This window comes from Sorex fumeus, unplaced genomic scaffold (assembly GCF_029834395.1).
Source record: "Sorex fumeus unplaced genomic scaffold, SorFum_2.1 ptg000012l, whole genome shotgun sequence".
Classification (NCBI taxonomy): Eukaryota; Metazoa; Chordata; class Mammalia; order Eulipotyphla; family Soricidae; genus Sorex; species Sorex fumeus.
Genome location: NW_026606069.1, coordinates 1814286 through 1836720, shown reverse-complemented (window position 1 = coordinate 1836720; position 22435 = coordinate 1814286). Strand labels below are relative to the sequence as shown.

At 50.3% G+C, this 22435-nt stretch overlaps 1 protein-coding gene across 1 annotated transcript; it reads left to right on the top strand.

Moving 5' to 3' along the window:
- Nucleotides 1-20725: 20725 nt before the first annotated feature.
- LOC130020482 (tripartite motif-containing protein 75-like) lies at nucleotides 20726-22147 on the top strand. Its single transcript, XM_056111086.1, has one exon. It carries the CDS (start codon nucleotides 20726-20728, stop codon nucleotides 22145-22147), a length of 1422 nt encoding a protein of 473 aa, XP_055967061.1.
- The last annotated feature ends 288 nt before the right edge of the window (nucleotides 22148-22435 follow it).

The window sequence follows — 22435 nt, the reverse complement described above, 5'->3', positions numbered from 1 at the left end:
TTGGTCAGTAGGCAACATCTCACCCCTTTTTTCCAATTATGGCACGCCAGGACCCCTGTCTTAGGTCGTCCGTCGCCCTGCCGTGGTACCCGTCATAGGGGAGAATGCTTTAGCCCCTGTCTTAGGTGTGCGCGGCAGTGACAGAAGTTGCCCGTCATTGGGTATCCTGGGCAAGGGCATATTTCCTTAACCGTGAGGAGGCACAGGGGAGGATTGATGACATTTCTACCAGACCAGGCAGGACCCAGTGTGGTTTGACCAGAATGGAGCGTGGCTCAGAAAAGAGGGGCAGGGGTAGGGTAGAGGGGTGATGGGGATCTCTTCGTTCAGTGATCCAGGGTTCCTGTACAGCCCCGGTCCACACTCCTTCTCCTCCTGCGTTTTCTGGTACCGGCCACGGGATCAGGTCACTGCAACAGATAAGGGAAGAGGCTTCCCAGGCCCATTAGAAATACCTTTCTGAATAGGGCGGCTCTTTGCTAGTTTCTCTCAGCTGCATAAAGTGAATTTGAGTGATTTGCCGATCAACCCTGCCAATCTGGTCTCTGACAAATGAGACAAGTCGACTCAGGATGCAGGGCCCGAATGTAAGCATCAGTAATAGTATGATCAGAGGGCCTGCTATAGTAGATATCAGGGTGGTGAACCAGGGGGATTGATTAAACCAAGACTCAAACCACCCTTCCTGAGCCTCTCTCTCCTTTTTACGCCGTTCCAGGCCTTCTCTCAGCTTAGCCATGGAATCTCGGACTACCCCCGTGTGGTCGGCGTAAAAGCAGCACTCTTCTCCCAGCGCTGCACACAGCCCTCCGTTTTTAAGGAAGAGCAAGTCGAGCCCCCTCCTATTTTGCAAGACTACTTCCGACAGGGAGGTCAAGGACTTTTCAAGATGGCTAATAGATTTTTCTATTCTGTCCAGGTCCTCATCAATAGCTGCTCTTAGAGAAGATAGGCCAGAATGCTGGGTTACCAGAGCAGCGATGCCAGTGCCGGCACCTGCCAAGCCTATGCCAATCAGAGTGGCGATGGTTAGTGTGGATATGGGTTCCCTGCGGTTTCTACGCAGGACATCAGGGGAATTGGACCAATAGTCAAGGAGTACCTCAGCAGGGTGGTATATAATTTTTGGGACAATAATAACCATAAGACAAAATTCTTGGGAGGCATTAAATACTGAGCCTGCCAAGTGGGGAGTTAATCCTGAACGTGAACAGGCCCACCAAGCTCCCATTGTTGGTGAGATCCAGGCGGAGTTACTCCACCCTGGGGACTCCACATTCTGTGCACACAACTCTGTCCTGTTTTGAGGGACTGTACCTACACATGTCCCTTGACCGCTAATTTGGGTCATGGTCAATCCCTGGGGGCGGGCCTTCCACTCTCCAGGAGCTCTGTAATTAACATTGTAGGAGGCGTTAATACCCATAGCCTCATAAAACGGTGGTGTGGGGCTATAGCACAGCCAACAGGCTTCTGTCAGGTTTGGGGCAGTAGCATTCAGAGTCTGATATGTGGCTTCGATAAGACTCCTGAGGGGGTTAATGATTGGGCCAAAACTGGGTTTTGGGATGGATAGGCCGGCTGTAACAGGAGGTGGTGTCGCCTTAGGGCCAGCCGTGGTAGTGATGGTGAGATTAAGAGGGGGTTTTGGAGCCTCAAGTGCCTGGTTAGGGCCTAGCGGAACCTGCTGCACGGGTTCGATTTTCAAGAGGATCTGCAGGATAACCCCATGCCATGGCCTGCTATACCACATAAGTCCCCAATTCAGGCCGTTGACCCATCGGGTCTCTGACCTTCCCTTATCAGTGAAGGAGATTTTGACCAGAAGCATATGGGGGTGGTATTGCACAGAATATGATCCATATCTCAGTGGCACAGCATAAGAAATATTAACCAGGTCGTGGTCAACCGACCATTTCCAATAGCCATCATTAGAATCTACGCAAGACCAGCTGGCACAATAGTAAGATTCAGGGCCACCGCAGGTTCTCCTCCATTGGCCTGTCCGGAACCCGGGGCAGGTGAAAAAGCCATTGCGTCTCATAGAGGCTCTGGCCCCGGGCCTTTCAAAACCATCCTGAAAGGGGTAGGCGTCTTCCAGGGAAAAATATAAGTCAGGGAAGCACTGATTAAGGGGTGCTGCGTTGCAGCTTGTGGTACTCCAAACCTCATAGTCCTCTCCACTCCTTATGACCCAGGTCTGCTTGAATGGTTGGTGTCGATTGGCATGAGTTTCGGTTGGGTCCTTCATTAATAATATAGCGAGGATCCAGGCGACAAGCGTCGTTGTGGTCATTTTGTTCCTGTGGAAAAAAGAGAAGTTTGTCTCAGGGCTAAGTACCCTGGAGGTGAGTTTCATTATTTTTCCCAGCTGTGGGGGACAAATGATCGGGGGGCTCATGTATTGGCCTGACCAGGCGTTCCGGTACCCAAATGGGTTTTTCTGCATTAGTTGGATATACACAGACTGCACCTCTGACTCTGGCAAGTATCGCTGCCGGTGGTTGCCAGGTTCCTGAGGACAGATCCTTCCATTTCACCATTGCTTTAAGGGGAGCCGGAGTAGCAAAGTGACGTTGGGCTGCACTGCGGCCTGAATCATCGAGGAGCAAAAAATTTAAAATGAATAAGGTTGTGGATAGGAGCGCTTGTGGCCCTTGACAGCCTTGGTAGATCTCACCCTCTTTTGTTTTAGAAATGTAAGTTTTGAGATGTCGGTGCGCTCGCTCTATGATAGCCTGTCCTTGGGGGTTATAGGGAATGCCTGTTGTATGTGCAATATCCCAGGTTTCACAAAAGGAATGAAAGGCACGGCTTGTATAGGCCGGTCCATTGTCAGTTTTAATTTGCCTGGGATTTCCCATATATGAGAAAGCGGCAGTAAGGTGATCTATAACATGTTTCATTTTTTCCCCGGCATGTAGTGAGGCAAAAATCATGCCCGAGTGTGTGTCTATCGAGACATGGAGATAATGCCGGTTACCCAATGAGTTAGTGTGGGTCACATCCATTTGCCAAATATCATTTGCTCTCAATCCTCTAGGATTGACTCCTAGGGACGGGGAATGTATATAAGGAGCGCAAGCGGGACAGACAGTGGTTATGGAGAGAGCCTCAGCTTTGGAACAACCCGTATGAAAACGAAGAGACTGGGCATTAAGGTGGAATTTTTTATGTAGCTGCATGGGCTTATCATATTCTAGGGATGTCATTATTAAGCGGGTTGCTTTATCTGCTCGTTCATTGCCTTCTGCAAGGGGTCCCGGGAGGCCAGAGTGTCCTCTAATATGACCCACAAAGAGGGGGTCCTTTCTGGCCCAAATCAACAGTTGCAATGTTTGTAATTGAGATAAAATTTTCGAGCCCTCACCTATGTGGGGTGCTGTTTCTAATTGGGGGAAGATATTGGCAACATACACACTATCAGTGTAAATATTGAGGGGCTCATTAGGGAATGTCTGCAAGGCCAATAATACAGCCGATACTTCTGCAAATTGCGCCGAGGTTTCTGCAAGCTGTATGGTGTGAACAACCTGCCCATCAACCACTACGGCTCGACCGCTTTTAGAGCCATCAGTAAAGAGGGTCCGTGCGCCCGGAAGGGGGGTGGTCTTAACAATTCGAGGGAAGATAATAGGGCAAATCCTGAAGCTTTGCAGGAGTTTATGTTTGGGATATGCCTGTGTAATTTGGCCTTTAAAGGAGCAGACAAAAAGGCACCAGGAATCATCATATTGCATCAGATTATTAATCATGTCTTTGGAATAGGGAACGACCAATATGTCCATATCCTTAGCAAAGAGTGCACACCCTATGGTTCTGGCCTTCCAGAGTAATTGAGAAACTAAGGTGGGATAGGGAATCACCGTTCGGGTGGGGGAAGCAGAGAGGTGGACCCAATATAATGGACCAATCTGCCAGAAAACTCCAGTTGGGGCAAACTCTGAAGCAAGCACTATAAATTGTAGTGGTAGATTATAATCAATATGGTGTATTTGCATTTCTTCTAAGGCATCCTCTGCTTTTCTAAGAGCCAATTGTGCCTCTGGGGTCAATTGACGAGGTGATGAGGGGTCAGAATCCCCCTTCAATAGTTCGAAAAGAGGTTTGAGCTCTCCCGTGGGCAGGGAGAAGGATGGTCGGAGCCACTGGAGTTCTCCCAAAAACTGTTGCCACTGGTGTAGAGTCTTTAAATGAGAGGTGGCAAACTGTATTTTTTGAGGCGCTATTCCCACCTTGTTTATGGTGTATCCTAAATATCTGTATGGGTGAGAGAGCTGTACCTTGTCTGGGGAGATTACAAGGCCTGCTGATTCCAGGGCGACCCGGACATGATCATAGAGTTGAAGTAACAGGTCTTTGGTGGGGCAGGCGGCTAAGATGTCATCCATATAATGAATCAAAAGTGCATTGGGGAAACGAGCCCGGACTGGTGCTAAAACCGCTGCAACATATATCTGACACATAGTGGGACTATTAGTCATGCCCTGGGGAAGGACTACCCATTGGTAGCGCTGATAGGGCTCCTGAAAATTGGGGGAAGGTAGAGAGAAGGCAAATCTTTGACAATCTTTAGGAGCTAATGGAATATTGAAAAAACAGTCTTTAAGATCTATCACTAACAATTGCCAGGACTTTGGTATAGCGGAGGGATGGGGGAGCCCTGGCTGCAGGGCCCCCATTGGATGCATGGTGGCATTGACTGCTCTGAGATCTTGCAATAATCTCCACCCGCCTGTCCTTTTCCTTATAACAAAGATTGGGGTATTCCAGGGAGATGTGGATGGGGTAATGTGCCCCTTTTCTAATTGCTCAGATACTAGGGCATGTGTGGCCTGTAATTTTTCTTTAGGGAGGGGCCACTGCTCCACCCAGACTGGATCATCTGATTTCCAGGTAATTGGAGTGGGGGGAGGACGCACAACAGTGACCCCAATTAAAAAGGCTTATGTTCCAGCCCAGGGGTTGCGGCCCCTTCCAGTTCTTCCACGGGCATCAGAGTTATGGGGTCCCCTTGTCCCAGGGCTGGGTAATCACTAGTAATATGGGATATAGTCCGGAAAGAAACCGGGGGGAGGGGTCTGGAGGTGGCCAGGCGGTGTGACTAGAACTGCGCCCATGGCTGAGAATATATCTCGCCCCCAAAGATTGGTGGGGAGGTCTGGGACCAGAGAGGAGCTGCTTTTCTTCTGTGTCTAGATCAGGGGCAAGGGGAGTCTGGCTCCCACATTCAGAAATCACAGGGGCTTCAGCAGATTCATGTCCTGCTATATCATTGCCAGCGTCCCCCTGCAGAGAGCGCCCAGTTACTTCCTCCTGGATTTCCCCGAAGGTTTTTTGGAGGTCATACAGCTGTTCCTGCACCCGGACACGGGTAGTTGACAGCGCATTTTTAACCAATCTCCAGAGGGAGAATGTAGCGACGGGAACCCTATCCGACCCCTTATCTCTGAGTGCTCTCTGTAGATCTATCTTAACCTGTTCCCAGTCACAGATTTTGAATTCTCCCCCTGTCAGGAACCAAGGGCTAACTTCCCCTATTACTGTAATGAACTCGAGTGCGGTCCTAAACTTAATAGCAGTTCCCTGCTGTTTCAGTAACTCAGTCAACTCGGTGGCCAGCCGAGTTTTTGAGTCAGAATTTCCCATGGTACCATGCACTGTTTCCCCCGCTTATATGCGGTATCTCCCCCTGCTATGCGCAGGCTCTCCCCCTGCTATGCGCAGGTGAGCCCTGTCCGGTTCTCCCTCGTACCTGATCTCGGTGGAACCTCCACTTGCCGCGTCCGGCGCTGCAGAGCCGAGCCAGGGGAGGGCCGTCAGGGTGAAATCAGCACTCGAGTCACACAGGGTTCCGTCATTCAGGAGATGGCATGAATGCGTGTGTTTATTCAGAGCACAGGTACAGACTTAAGTATGTTTCCACAACCCACCCGAAAGAAAGGAAAGGGGATGGGACGTGGGAAAGTGGATGGGACGATGAATAGAGCCATGCACCGTTGGTCAGTCACAGTGGGCAGAGCCATGCACCGTTGGTCAGCCACCTGGTGACCCTTTCGACCTAATGCTACCGGTCGGAGCGGCCTGCTTTGTTACAGTTTTGACATATCCATAGAGACTGTGCTGTTCCTCGTACATCATTTACAAATCATTTACGAGGGTGCATTTTCCCCAAACTGAAACCTCCTGTACTGGGAAGCTGCCCAGCTTTGAGCAGGACAAAGGGGGAATGAAAAATCAAGCATTCTTTTACTTGGTCAGTAGGCAACATGTGGGGCGCGTGTGCCGTGGCCAGAGCCCCCTGCTCTGCGCCCACATTGCCTGCTCTTGTGGTAGGTGGCGGGGCCGCGGGACAGTGGGCGGGTCGGGCCACCACTGACTCCGCCCGTTGCACCCGCAGCCGTCGAGGTCAACAAGAGGGACATCGTGTTCCTGGTGGACGGCTCCTCACCGCTGGGCCAGGCCAGCTTCAACGCTGCCCGTGAGTTCCTCGTCAAGGTCATCCAGACGCTGGAGGTCGGCCAGGACCTCGTCCAGGTGGTCGTGGCCCAGTACGCGGACACAGTCCGGCCCGAGTTCTACTTCAACACTCACCCGGGCCGCAGGGAGGTGGTGGCCGCCCTGCGCAGGATGAAGCCCATGGACGGCACCGCCCGCTACACGGGCTCCGCCCTCGACTTCGTCCGCGACCGCCTCTTCTCCAGCACCAACGGCCACCGGGCCTCCGAGGGCGTCCCCAAGCTGCTGGTGCTGATCACAGGTGGGCGGTCGCTGGATGATGTAAGCTGGCCGGCCCAGCGGCTCCGTCGCGCTGGCATCATGGCCTTCGCCGTGGGCAGCAAGGCGGCCGACGAGGCTGAGCTGCGGGAGGTGGCCTTCAACGCCTCCCTGGTCTTTGTGCCGGCCGAGTTCCGCACGGCCCCCCTGCACGCACTGCTCCCCCGCCTGGTGGCCCCGCTCAGGACCTTCTCGGGGATCACGGAAGGTGAGGGGCTGTCGGGGGCTGTGGGGGCACTGACATGGGCGTGGGGAAGGGGCTTCTGGGGCCACAGGAAGTCGGGGGTCTGGAACCACAGGAGGCTCCGGGGGTGCGGGGTGTTGGGCCACGGGTGGTGGGCTTCCCTGGACTGTGAGAGGGGCAGGGCTGCTCTCTGGGGAGACGGAAGCCGGCCACCCTCTGCCCGCCCCTGGATCGGGGAGGGGGGTGCGGCGAGGCGTAAGTCTGAGCCCGGGTGCAGGGAGGGGCGCGGCGTGCAGGCGGGAGAGGCGCGGCCTGTGGGCAGGGGTCTGTGGCCAGGGCTGGGACACGCCCTCTGGCTGCTCAGGCCGCCAGTTCTCATCTGCTTGGGGCCTCACTGGGCTGCTCCTGGCCACAGTGCTCAGCAATACTGTGGGGCAGGGCCACACTCAGGCCCTGAGCCGCCGCCCCGGCTGCTGGTTTGCTGGTGTCTCAGGCCATGGGGCGAGCACTGTCCGCTGAGCACCGCCCGGGCCTGGCCTCCTGGTCCCCGGCTGTCCTGCCAGACTCACAGCCCTCAGGTCTGCGGAAGGTTGCGCATATCCGCGGGGTTGTCCCAGGCCGGGTCCGGGGCGGTCGGCAGCGCCGCCCCTCCGGCCCTCACTGGACGTGCCCTGTCCCTCGCAGAGAGCAAGCAGGACATCCTGTTCCTGCTGGACGGCTTGGCCAACCTGGTGGGCCAGTTCCCCGCCGTGCACGGCTTCCTCTACAAGGTCGTCGAGGAGCTGGACGTGCGTCCGGGCAGCACGCGAGTGGCCGTGGCGCAGTTCAGCGACCGAGAGGCCCACGAGAGGAGCCCTCAGGCCTGGGTGGACCGGACTCCTCCAGGGGGTCCGGGGCGCCTCAGAGACGAGTGCATTTCCGTCCCGAGTCACCCGCGCCACCCGCGCTGACGTGTCTCTCCCCCGCAGACGTGCCCAGCGACGCGGCCGACATCGTCTTCCTGATCGACAGCTGGGACGGCGTGAAGCCCGAAGGCCTGGCCCACATCCGGGACTTCGTGGGCAAGATCGTGCGGAAGCTCAGCATCGGGCCCAGCCGGGTGAGGGTGGGCGTAGTGCAGTTCAGCGACGAGGTGCACCCCGAGTTCTACCTGAAGACCCACAAGGCGCAGGGGCCCATGCTGGAGGCCATCCGCCGCCTGCGCTTCAAGGGCGGCGCCCCCCTCAACACCGGCAAGGCGCTGGAGTTCGTGGCCAGGAACCTCTTCGTCAAGTCGGCCGGGAGCCGCATCGAGGAGGGCGTCCCCCAGTTCCTGGTGCTCATCTCCTCGGGGAGGTCCAGTGACGAGGTGGACGAGCCGGCCGCCGAGCTCAAGCGGGCAGGCGTGGCCTCAGTCACTGTGGCCAGGAACGTGGACCGCGAGGAGCTGCTCAAGATCTCCCTGAGCCCCGAGTACGTGTTCTCCCTGAGCACCTTCCGGGAGCTGCCCACCCTGGAGCAGAAGCTGCTCACGCCCATCACCACGCTGACGACCCAGCAGATCCAGCACCTGCTGGACGCCTCGACCCACCCGCCCCCAGGTGAGATGAGGGTGGGGGGGGGGCGGCGGGCAGGGCTGCACCTTCAGTCACTCTCCCAGGCCCAGGGCGTTTAGGGTCTAGGGAGCTGCCTCACTGCTCCAGCTGTGGCTAAATACTGGCCACGGGGGCTCCTGACCAGCCCTCAAGGGCCCTCGAGTGCAGGCTGCTGTTTGCTGAGTCGATTCCCTCAGGAAAGCGTCTCACTTCCTGTCCTCCTCCACTCAGCAGCGTCACCTCACTGAGGGGTCCCCAGATGCTGCCGTCCTGTTCCTAACTTCTGTCCACAGAGCACAGGGACATGGTCATTTTTCTGGGTCCTGTGGCACTTGGGTTGACGACTGTGAATGGTGCAGCTGGTGGCTCAGGGACTAAACAACCTGAAAAATGACAGTTGACGAGCATTTTCCTGGCCCGAGAGGTCTCCTTCCACCCTGTGGATTCCCACTTTGGGGCCTTCTCTCACCTCGTACCACTTTCCCCAGAGACTGCAGTGATTCCCACTGCTGCCAGCGGTGTCAGAATCTCCCCCCTGGGCCAGCCCTCTCCCTGTGCTGCCCTCGCTGTTGACCGTCTTTTGGAAACCGCCACTCTCACAGGTGCAGGCACTGGCTCTGGGGCGATGGCCCACGTGTCTCTTAGTCAGTCCTGCTGAGCGCCTCCTTGACGTGCGACTGTGCTGTTTCCGTGTCATGTTTTGTGATGGCTGGTGTCTTGTGCTTGAAGTTTTGGCTCTACAGTGCACAGTCTGGTCGCTGGGCCTCTCTGGGTTGAACCAGACATTCCTACCAGCAGTGAATGAGTTATTTTTCCTTTTTTAAAAATTTTTATTAGTGAAACACCATGAGGTACAGTTGAGACTTATAAATTTTTGTGCTTGGGTTTCAGTTATACAATGATCGAGTACCCATCCCTCCACCAGTGCCCATTCTCCACCACCACTAATCCCAGTATCCCTCCCACCCACCCCCATCCCCCCATCCCACCCTGCCTCTGTGGTTATTTTGTTCTCTCTCTCCTTTTGGGTGCTGTGGTTTGCAAAAGAGGAATTGAGTGGCAATAATGTTCGGTCTATCATCTACTTTCAGCATGCATCTCCCATCCTGGGTGGATCTTCCCAACACCCTTTATTTAGTGCTGCCTTCTCTATCTGAGCTGCGTTTACCCCTAGAGTGTGCGGCTGGCCTCCAAGCTATGGAATAAAACCTCCTGGGAGAGTTCTTTTCTCACCATTCTCTCCACCAGCAGATTTTGCCTACTATTTCTGATATGTGCCATTATCACTGATGTGAGATGCTATCTCACTGTCTTCTTGATTTGTATTTCCTAAATGATAAGTGATGCTGAGAAATTTTTCACGTGCCCATTGACCATCTACTTGTCTTCCTCTGAGACATCTGCTCATTTCCCTCCCTTAAAATGAAACTACTCATTTCCCATACATTCCTGTCCTATCCATTCTGCTATACCTATCACCATCTCATTAGTAGCCCTGCCATTTATTCTGTTGCTCAGGACAACAACTGTGATCAACCCTTTACTCGACCAGCCTTTTTGTCTAGAAGAATTCTCACAAAAATATCTATGCCTGAGAAAATTATATGTTGAAAAATGTCATTTTCTTCCTTATTAATGACAGTTTGGGAACTTCTATGGTTATTTTGAAGTAAGCAGAGCTTTAGTTCACAGTGATGCAAACTCTATTGTAAAGCGCTCTGGGTTTATTAGCAGTGAAAGTAATGGCGGAAGCACCAGTGCAGGTTAAGGCAAAGTCTCTACTGTGAAAAACACTACTCTGGCAGCTAAGTGACTACATTGATTTTGCTTTGCCCTGCTTTCCCTCCATCCCCTCCTTCTCTCCTACTCTCCCTCCTCTATTGCCTCCTCCTCCTCCTCCTCCTCTTCCTCCTCCTCCACTTCTTTTCCTTTAATTTGGCTTTTGGGCTTGTTGCCTACTGACCAAGTAAAAGAATGCTTGATTTTTCATTCCCCCTTTGTCCTGCTCAAAGTTGGGCAACTTCCCAGTAAGGAGGTTTCAGATTGGGGAAAATGCACCCTCGTTAATGATTTGTAAATGATGTATGAGGAACAGCACAATCTTTGCAGATACGTCAAAGCTATATCAAAGCAGGTCGTTCTCACCAATAGCATTATGTTGAAAGGGTCACCAGGTGGCTGACCAATGGTGCATGGCTCTGTTCATTGTCCCATCCACTTTCCCACGTCCCACCCACTTTTCTTTCTTTTCGGTGGGCTGTGGAAACATACTGAAGTCTGTACCTGTGCTCTGAATAAACGCACGCACGCATTCATGCCACCTCCTGAATGACGGAACCCTGTGTGACTCGAGCGCTGATTTCACCCTGACGGCCCTCCCTTGGCTCGGCCCCGCAGCGTTGGACGCGGCAAGTGGAGGTTCCACCGAGATCAGGTACGAGGGAGAACCGGACAGGGCTCACCTGCGCATAGGCAGGGGGAGAGCCTGCGTATAGGCAGGGGAAAAACCGCATATAAGCGGGGGATTAAACAGTTTATGGTGCACCATGGGAAATTCTGACTCAAAAACTCGGCTGGCCACCGAGTTGACTGAGTTACTGAAACAGCAGGGAACTGCTATTAAGTTTAATACCGCACTCGAGTTCATTACAGTAATAGGGGAAGTCAGCCCTTGGTTCCTGATAGGGGGAGAATTCAAAATCTGTGACTGGGATCAGGTTAAGATCGACCTACAGAGAGCCCTCAGAGATAGGGGGTCAGATAGGGTTCCCATGCTACATTCTCCCTCTGGAGATTGGTTAAAAAAGTGCTGTCAACCACCCGTGTCCAGGTGCAGGAACAGCTATGTGACCTCCAAAAAACCTGCCGGGAAATCCAGGAGGAGGAAACAGGGCGCTCTCTGCAGGGGGACGCTGGCGATGATATAGCTGAACTAAAATATGCCGAAGTCCCCGTGATTTCTGAATGTGGGAGCCAGACTCCTCTTGCCCCCGATCTAGACACAGAAGAAAAGCAGCTACTGTCTGGTTCCAGACCTCCCCACCAATCTTTGGGGGCGAGATATATTCTCGGCCATGGGCGCAGTTCTAGTCACACTGCCTGGCCACCTCCAGACCCCCCTGGTTTCTTTCCAGACTGTAGCCCATATTACTAGTGATTACCCAGCCCCGGGGCAAGGGGACCCCATAACTCTCATGCCCGTGGAAGAACTGGAAGGGGCCACAAACCCTGGGCTGGAACATAAGCCTTTTTAATCGGGGCCACTGTCGAGCATCCTCCCCCCACCCCCATTACCTGGAAATCAGATGATCCAATCTGGGTGGAGCAGTGGCCCCTACCTAAAGAGAAATTACAGGCCGCATATGCCCTAGTGTCCAAGCAATTAGAAAAGGGGCACATTACCCCATTCACATCTCCCTGGAATATCCCAATCTTTGTTATAAAGAAAAGGACAGGCGGGTGGGGATTATTGCAAGATCTCAGAGCAGTCAATGACACCATGCATCCAATGGGGGCCCTGCAGCCAGGGCTCCCCCATCCCTCCGCTATACCAAAGTCCTGGCAATTGTTAGTGATAGATCTTAAAGACTGTTTTTTCAATATTCCATTAGCTCCTAAAGATTGTCAAAGATTTGCCTTCTCTCTACCTTCCCCCAATTTTCAGGAGCCCTATCAGCGCTACCAATGGGTAGTCCTTCCCCAGGGCATGACTAATAGTCCCACTATGTGTCAGATATATGTTGCAGCAGTTTTAGCTACAGTCCGGCTCGTTTCCCCAACGCACTTTTGATTCATTATATGGATGACATCTTAGCCGCCTGCCCCACCAAAGACCTGTTACTTCAACTCTATGATCATGTCCGTGTCACCCTGGAGTCAGCAGGACTTGTAATCTCCCCGGACAAGGTACAGCTCTCTCACCCATACAGATACTTAGGATACACCATAAACAAGGTGGGAATAGCGCCTCAAAAAATACAGTTTGCCACCTCCCATTTAAAGACTCTACAACAAAGGCAACAGTTTTTGGGAGAACTCCAATGGCTCCGACCATCCTTCTCCCTGCCCACGGGAGAGCTCAAACCTCCTTTTGAACTACTGAAGGGGGATTCTGACCCCTCCTCACCTCATCATTTGACCCCTGAGGCACAATTGGCTCTTAGAAAACCAGAGGATGCCTTAGAAGAAATGCAAATACACCATATTGATTACAATCTACCACTACAATTTATAGTGCTTCCTTCAGAGTTTGCCGCAACTGAAGTTTTCTGGCAGACTGGTCCATTATATTGGGTCCACCTCTCGGGTTCCCCCACCCGAACGGTGATTCTCTATCCCACCTTAGTTTCTCAATTACTCTGGAAGGCCAGAACCATAGGGTGTGCACTCTTTGCTAAGGATATGGACATATTGCTCGTTCCCTATTCCAAAGAAATGATTAATAATCTGATACAATATGATGATTCCTGGTGCCTTTTTGTCTGCTCCTTTAAAGGCCAAATTATATCCCAAACATAAACTCCTGCAAAGCTTCAAGATTTGCCCTATTATCTTCCCCCGAATCATTAAGACCACCCCCCTTCCGGGCGCACAGACACTCTTTACCGATGGCTCTAAAAGCGGTCTAGCCATAGTGGTTGATGGGCAGGATGTTCACGCCATACAGTTTGCTGAAACCTCGGCGCAATTTGCAGAAGTATCTGCTGTATTATTGGCCTTGCAGACATTCCCTAATGAGCCCCTCAATATTTACACTGATAGTGTGTATGTTGCCAATATCTTCCCCCCAATTAGAAACAGCACTCCACATAGGTGAGGGCTCAAAAATTTTATCTCAATTACAAACATTGCAACTGTTGATTTGGGCTAGAAAGGACCCCCTCTTTGTGGGTCATATTAGAGGACACTCTGGCCTCCCGAGACCCCTTGCAGAAGGTAATGAACGAGCAGATAAAGCTACCTGCTTAATAATGACATTCCTAGAATATGATAAGGCCATACAGCTACATAAAAAATTCCACCTTAATGCCCAGTCTCTTCGTTTTCATATGGGTTGTTCCAAAGCCGAAGCTCTCTCCATAACCACTGTCTGTCCCGCTTGCGCTCCTTATATACATTCCCCATCCCTAGGAGTCAATCCTAGAGGACTGAGAGCAAATGATATTTGGCAAATGGATGTGACCCACACTAATTCATTGGGTAACCGGCATTATCTCCATGTCTCAATAGACACACACTCGGCATGATTTTTGCCTCACTACATGCCGGGGAAAAAACGAAACATGTTATATATCACCTTACCACCGCTTTCTCATAGATGGGAAATCCCAGGCAAATTAAAACTGACAATGGACCGGCCTATACAAGCCGCACCTTTCATTTCTTTTGTGAAACCTGGGATATTGCACATACAACAGGCATTCCCTATAACCCCCAAGGACAGGCTATCATAGAGCGAGCGCACCGACATCTCAAAAGTTATATTTCTAAAACAAAAGAGGGTGAGATCTACCAAGACTGTCAAGGGCCACAAGCACTCCTATCCACAACCTTATTCATTTTAAATTTTTTGCTCCTCGATGATTCGGGCCGCAGTGCAGCCCAACGTCACTTCGCTACTCCGGCTCCCCTTAAAGCAATGGTGAAATGGAAGGATCTGTCTTCAGGAACCTGGCAACCACCGGCAGCAATACTTGCCAGAGTCAGAGGTGCAGTCTGTGTATATCCAACTAATGCATAAAAACCCATTTGGGAACCAGAGCGCCTGGTCAGGTCAATACACAAACCCCCCTCTTAAGCCCATCCATCCCAAAACCCAGTCTTGGCCCAATCATTAACCCCCTCAGGAGTCTTATCGAAGCCACATATCAGACTCTGAATGCTACTGCCCCAAACCTGACTGAAGCCTGCTGGCTGTGCTATAGCCCCATGCCACCGATTTATGAGGCCATGGGTATTAACGCCTCATACAATGTTAATTACAGAGCCCCTGGGGAGTGGAAGGCCCGCCCCCAGGGACTGACCATGACCCAGATTAGCGGCCAAGGACATGTGTAGGTACAGTCCCTCAAAACAAGAAGGAGTTGTGTGCACAGAATGTGGAGTCCCCAGGGTGGAGTAACTCCGCCTGGATCTCACCAACAATTGGAGCTTGGTGGGCCTGTTCACATTCAGGATTAACTCTCCACTTGGCAGGCTCAGTATTTAATGCCTCCCAAGAATTTTGTCTTATGGTTATTGTTATCCCAAAAATTATATAACACCCTGCTGAGGTACTCCTTGACTACTGGTCCAATTCCCCTGATGTCCTGCGTAGGAACCGCAGGGAACCCATATCCACACTAACCATCACCACTCTGTTTGGCATAGGCCTGGCAGGTGCCGGCACTGGCATCGCTGCTCTGGCAACCCAACATTCTGGCCTATCTTCTCTAAGAGCAGCTATTGATGAGGACCTGAACCGTATAGAAAAATCTATTAGCCATCTTGAAAAGTCCTTGACCTCCCTGTCCGAGGTAGTCTTGCAAAATAGGAGGGGGCTCGACTTGCTCTTCCTTAAAAACGGAGGGCTGTGCGCAGCGCTGGGAGAAGAGTGCTGCTTTTACGCCGACCACATGGGGGTAGTCCGAGATTCCATGGCTAAGCTGAGAGAAGGCCTGGAACGGCGTAAAAAGGAGAGAGAGGCTCAGGAAGGGTGGTTCGAGTCTTGGTTCAATCAATCCCCCTGGTTCACCACCCTGATATCTACTATAGCAGGCCCTCTGATCATACTATTACTGATGCTTACATTTGGGCCCTGCATCCTGAGTCGACTTGTCTGATTTGTCAGAGACCAGATTGGCAGCGTGATCGGCAGATCACTCAAATTACTTTATGCAGCTGAGAGAAACTAGCAAAGAGCAGTCCTATTCAGAGAGGTATTTCTAATGGGCCTGGGAAGCCTCTTTCTTTATCTGTTGCAGTGACCTGATCCCGTGACTGGTACCGGAAAATGCAGGAGGAGAAGGAGTGCGGACCGGACCCATACAGAAACCCCGGATCACTGAACGAAGAGATCCCCATCACCCCTCTACCCTACCCCTGCCCCTCTTTTCTGAGCCACGCTCCATTCTGGTCAAGCCACACTGGGTCCTGCATGGTCTGGTAGAAATGTCACGAACCTTCCCCTGTGCCTCCTCACGGTTAAGGAAATATGTCCTTGCCCAGGATACCCAATGACGGGCAACTTCCGTCACCGTCGCGCACACCCAAGACAGGGGCTAAGGCATTCTCCCAAAGGACGGGTACCACGGCGGGGCGACGGACGACCTAAGACAGGGGTCCTGGCATGCCATAATTGGAAAAAAGGGGTGAGATGTGCCTACTGACCAAGTAAAAGAATGCTTGATTTTTCATTCCCCCTTTGTCCTGCTCAAAGCTGGGCAACTTCCCAGTACAGGAGGTTTCAGTTTGGGGAAAATGCACCCTCGTAAATGATTTGTAAATGATGTATGAGGAACAGCACAATCTTTGCAGATATGACAAACCTATATCAAAGCAGGTCGTTCTGACCAATAGCATTATGTCGAAAGGTTCACCAGGTGGCTGACCAACTGGTGCATGGCTCTGTTCATTGTCCCATCCACTTTCTCACGTCCCATCCACTTTCCTTTCTTTTGGGTGGGCTGTGGAAACATACTGAATGTACCTGTATTCTGAATAAACGCACGCACGCATTCATGCCATCTCCTGAATGACGGAACCCTGTGTGACTCGAGTGCTGATTTCACCCTGACAGCCCTCCCCTGGCTCGGCCCCACAGCGCCGGTTGCAGCAGGGGCCCCATCTGGTGATGGTCTGGGATTACTAATGATTCTAGGCTTAAGGATTCCACTGGTGTTGCTATGTGTGGAGCCAGGGATTGACCAGGTTAGCTAGGTGGAGTGTCTCACCCTCTGTACTATCTCTTAGAAAGCCCCAGAGTCTGCTTTCCTAGTTATAATATAACAGTGTGAGCACTTGAGCTTTATGTGTTTGTGAGCTTCAGAGCAATATTCCTTGCAGGCAGAAAAAACGGGGCTTTCAAAACACGGTCTTGTGTGTAGGTCTGCAAGTATTTGAAAATTACTTGTCACCATCCTACCCATCCACTCTAACGATAGCGCAGGGATATATATATATATATATATATATATATATATATATATATATGTACATACATATATTTCATTATGATAACAAGAAAATAATCTCCCTATCTTTAGAATTGTTTCACTTTAAGCTTGATCCATGAGGAATCTAGAAAACTCTCCTGAACATTTTGTACTTCATAGGCATTTTATAAATGTTGAAAGTTTAATTCAATGCACTCAACAGAGAACTCTTATATTTAGAATGGATATTTCAACCTGGATATCTAACACGCAGGACAAACACAAAACAAATATAATGTAATATGAATCTTCTAAAAACAGATAAAAATGCCAAATCAAGTACAGAATATTTTGACTGAAATTTCCTTAAGAGTTCTCACTGGCCATTTACAACTAAGACATAATCTGAATATCAGCAGAACTAGCCTTGACCTACCCTTTTGCATTTCTGTGATTGTGTTCAACATCCAATTTCCTTGCTAGAAGCTCTTCATCATTATTCCCACCTCATTAGTCATACTGCCCGTCAAATTTCCTGCTTACCTGACTGCTCTACCCACCCCTTTAAATTCTGAGGGTTTTTCTTTTAATATTGTTGTAACTTTTTCTGACATCCTATAGGCTTCTCTGTCCTCGTAATTGCAGAAATCAGAAGAACTCCCGTACCCATTCCTGTTCCCCACCCCCTCAGCAGTGGTTGAAGCCTAAAGTGCTTACTTTTCTGTGGTCCATGCACAGTCTCCAGAACATTCCCCAGGACAGCATTAACCCTTCCTTTGTGAACCTGGCCTTAGTCCCTAGGACATCTTCAGTTCTGTTTTGAATGTGAAAATGAATCTATGTTCATCTTGTATATCTTTTTCTTCATGTTGTAACAAAAAGGAAAAACAAGAAAAAATAAGAACTTTCTTTTCAATGTGAGAAAAGCACGGAGCTTGTAACATACTAAACTCAAGAATTTCTAAGAAAGGAAACTAGTAGGAAAATTATAGACGCTAAGAGCACATTTGTGAAGCCTGAAAAATACGTTAGGAAATAACTTGTAAAGGTAAAGGTAAAGGCCCTCCCGTTGATCGTCGATTTGCTCGAGCGGGCCCAGTAACGTCTCCATTGGAGACTTTGTTGTTACTGTGTTTGGCATATCGAATACTCTCGGTAGCTTGCCGGGCTCTCCGAGAGGGGCGGAGGAATCGAACTCGGGTCGGCCATGTTGGCCGCTTGTAAGGCGAACGCCCTACCCGCTGTGGAATTTCAAAAGAACTTTGTTTTGTTTCCTGAACATTTTCTATGTAAACTGCCTTTTTTTTAGGAAAGTATGATTCTTTTTAATTTCTTGCCTGATATGGAAACCAAACAGAATTGAATGCACAGTAAAATTATTTTGGAAAAATAATGCACACAGCTTAACTAAAGGTTGGATATAAAACACAAAGTATATTTATTTCAATATTGGATGATTATTTTTAGTGACTACACATTTATAATTTGTTATTTCCCTAGTTGTAATATTATTTCCTATAGGGAGAAGTTATTTTTATTTTTTCCCATAATTTTATTTATTTTTCTTCTTATATTTATTTATTGAATCACTGTGGGAAAAGTTACAAAGCTTTCAGGTTTAAGTCTAAGTAATACAATGATCAAACACCTTTCCCTTCACCAGTACTCACTTTTCACCACCAAGAAGCCCAATATACCCCCTCCCAATGCCTGTAACGCAGATGATTTCTACTTAATTCTTCTCTACATTGATTACATTCATTATTTCGACAAAAGATGCACCATATTGTTTAGAATTCCTCCCCCCGCACAATCAGAACTGCTGAAAAGGCATTGTGAAATACTTTGTGTAAACTGCCTTTTAATAGAAATGTCAAAATGTCAGAAGAAGCTGAAGAGAAACCAAATAATCATCAATTTTGTGATAACCAAAAGGCTCTATGTGCCCATGGAATGCTGCAAGTCTAAATAAAATCTCTGGAAAGCCGAACCTGATATCTGAGACCAAAGATCACCCTCGAAAGGCCAGGGATAATGGACATGGTACCATGCATGGGACCGCTGGACTAGAGCCGTTACCAAATGGATTCCACAGGACTTCAAAAGATGGAGTGGCCACTCACCTATGAGATGGTCAAATCGGTTTGAGGCTCTTCATATTCCTGGAGCGAGCAGATGCCATTGGGCTACACTAGCACGCGATATTTTTTTTTATTTTTATTAATTGGGAATGCTAATTAGAATTGCAGATTACCAAGGAAATTGTTGAAAATATTTGCATTGTTTATTAGCAGTTATTCAACAGATATTTTTTATTTTTATTAATTGTGAATGCTAATTAGAATTGCAGATTACCAAGGAAATTGTTAAAAATATTTGCATTGTTTATTAGCAGTAATTCAACAAGTTACTCATGTATCAGACAACTCATTTTTTCCCTCTTTCAAGAATCTATTTATTTAAATTTATTTCCTTAGTTTTTCCAAATTTCCTCTTATACTTTAGATAAACACTGTGATTTACAAAGATCTTCATGAGGGAAAACTTTTTTACGTAAATGAGTGTTAAAATATTATTGATCAAGAAGAAATGCAAAGCATTATGACTGTAAAATATTGGTGACTTACTGGAAAAAATAAAAAAATCACTAGGAAGGTCATGCATGTGACCTACCCAGATTGAATCTTGGGACCTCAAAGAGTTCCCCAAGTCCACAAGGACTGATAAATGAAGAATAAGCAATGAGCATTGCTAGATGTGGCAGAAAAAAAAAACAGCACAAAAGTCTCTGGGATGATGTTTAACACATTGAATTTCAGGACAAAACAAAATTAAATAAAAATTCTGAGGTCAGCAATATAATAGAGACTAAGGTTCCTGTCTTCCCCACAGCTGATCCAGTTTATTCTGCTGGAAAACAATTGGTAGGTACTTCAAACCCTGCCAGGAGTAACCCCTGAGCATAGAGCCCAAGGTAAGTCTGATCCCAGCTCTTTGTGACCCCAAACTAAGCAAAACAAACAAGCCTGCTGTGCAGTCTGGCACTTCAGTATTTGTTTATTTGCCTCTTTGTTTATTTGTTTTATGGTGGGAACACACACCCTACAGAGCTTGGGGGTACTTGCCTGCCTCTGGGCTCAAGGATCACACCTGGCAAACACCTTACAGTCTCCACTATCTCTCTGATGCCAACAGCGCTCAGTTTCTAGTTTATTTATCATTTCTACTTTTCCTACACAAGGATGGGATGTGGAAAATGAAGACAATTGAAGAAGGGCTTGCTTCCCCTGAAAGCTAGTTCCCTGAACATGGAACATGGACCTTGTGACAAAATACAGGTCTGGGAAATAACTCAGCCCTCTGAGAATCCCGTGAGTTGAGCCCCACCCTACTGCAGGGTGGTTCTCCTGAGCCCTACCCTAGGATGTATATAAATGCTGTGCTGAGTGCAGGGCAAGCAGTGCCAGCCTGAAGTCTGTATCCTGCAAGGAGAGCAGCTCACCAACAGCACCGAGCACTGTGCAGGGATAGAATCAGGACCAAGGTGAGTAGTGATCATCACAGTTGTTGCCTTATGTGGGGCAGTGGTGGGGCAGAGAGATGAAACAGTGGGTGGGGGGATGTGCTTCTTGCTGGGCCAGAGCTTAATTAACTTCACAGCATCCTTCGTGCGCACTTGGTGCAGGTTCTAGGGGGCACCTATTTGACTATCTGGTATCTATTATTTTTTTTTTTTTACTGAGTCCCAGAATTAAGTTCCCTTTTCTCTGATGTGAATGGGGTCATTTTCCCATTCACAGAGAGTTGGCATCTATGAAGCAATATTATTTGAAAAGGGAACCCTAATGCATTAGGCTCCAGCAGTTCGATTGGTCTTAGGAGAGTACACTTGGAGAAGCCCTTGAGTCTAGAAGTGTGCTGGTCATCAGAGAGACACATCCATAGATGAGATCAGGACAAATGACTGAGTGTGTAACTGTTTTCCTGGCAGGAGAGAGCCTGAGGGTTTCAACTGTCTGAGGAAAATCACTCCCGACTTGCCCTTCCCACATCCGAGGATGGAGGAGGTGTCAGCAGCCCTGGCCAAAATGCAGCCAGACCTCATCTGTCGCATCTGCCTGGAATACATCAATGACCCAGTCACCATCGACTGCGGCCACAGCTTCTGTGACTCCTGCATCCGCATGTCATGGAAGGACCTGAAGGACACATTCCCTTGTCCCGTGTGCCGGCAGTCCCGCCAGGAGATGCGCGTCAGTGCCAACGCCCAGCTGGGCAGGCTGGTGGACCTGGCGATGCTACTGCACAGCTCTGGGAGCAGCGAGATGGCACCGGCAGAGGAGGGCAGTTGTGAGGAGCACAGGCAGGGAGTGAGCCTCTTCTGCGAGGATGACCAGGAGCTGGTGTGTCCTCTGTGTGCCCAGGGCCCTGCCCACCAGGGCCACCACATCAGGTCCGTGGCTGAGGCAGCGGCTCATCACAGACAGAGGCTCAGCGACTGCATCGAGTCCCTGAAGAAGCAGCTGGCAGAGGTGCAGAAGCGAGATGTCGCCCAAGACAGAAACCTCCTGCAGCTGAGAGCCGACGGGGAAAAGCACAGGAGTCAGCTGGCCTCGGAATTTGAGCAGCTCACCCAGTTTGTGGAGCGTGAGCACGAGGCCGCGCTCTGCAGGCTGACAGAAGAGGACAAACGCCTGCAGCAGCAGCTCAGGGACAACCTGGAGGCCTACTCGGACCACATCTGGGAGCTGGAAGACCTCAGACGGGATGTGGCGGAGCAGAGCGTGATGTCCGAGGAGATGGTGCTGAGGGGCGTGAGGGGCCTGCAGCAGCGCTGTGCGGGCCTGCAGCTCCCGGCCGTGCAGCCCCTGCGCTTTAGGCCCGTGGCCTACAGCCTCCCTCCTCTGCACTCGGCGCTCAACAGCATCATCCGGAGATTCCAAGAGAGCATCAGCCTGGACCCCGACACGGCCCACCCCAGCCTGCGAGTGTCCCAGGACCTCCAGTCGGTGACCTGCGTGAGGAAGAGGTCCAAAGGGGATGGGGGCACCAAATCCTGTGATGACACCGGCCAGCTGGTGGTCCTGGGCCGGGAGGGCTTCGCTTCTGGCCGCCACTACTGGGAGGTGCAGGTGGGCGCCAATCCCGAGTGGGCCGTGGGCGTGTGCAGCGTCGCGCCTTCGGCCCAGACCTCGCGTCCCCTGGCGGTTCCCAAGAGATGCTGGACACTGCAGCTGCAGGATAGCGACTACCTGGCCGTGAGTGCGGGGGCGGTGCCTCTGGCTCTCAGGGACCAACCCACGGCCATCGGCGTTTACCTGGATTGGGAGCTGGGACAGCTTTCCTTCTACAACGCCGCCGACAGGTCTCACCTGCACTTGTTCACCGAGTCCTTTGCTGAAGAGCTCAAGCCGTACTTCCGCGTGGGGCCGGACTGCGCCCCTCTCTCTGTGGGCTCGGGGAGGGCAGAGGAGGGGTGAGCACACTCTGGGCTTCCCCCCTTCCTTCATGTGGACAGCTGGTGGTTTTCTAAATTTGGAATTCTTTGCATCAGATGTTATACTTAAGGAAGATGGCGGAAGAAATGTTCCCATTTTGTAACACTTTATAATGCAAGACCAATTATTTTGTATCTTTATGTCTATTTTTAATAAGAAAATTTTAAGTACAGACATTTTTAGATTCATATTTCCTTTCGTCATAAAGTTATTTTCTAAGACATTGCAAAATATTCATGTGCGGGCTCACTAGTTGCTTTTCTCTAGTGC

Bases quoted from the DNA above. Each gene is read 5' to 3' on its own strand.
- LOC130020482 (XM_056111086.1), top strand. From the start codon at position 20,726: ATGGAGGAGGTGTCAGCAGCCCTGGCCAAAATGCAGCCAGACCTCATC.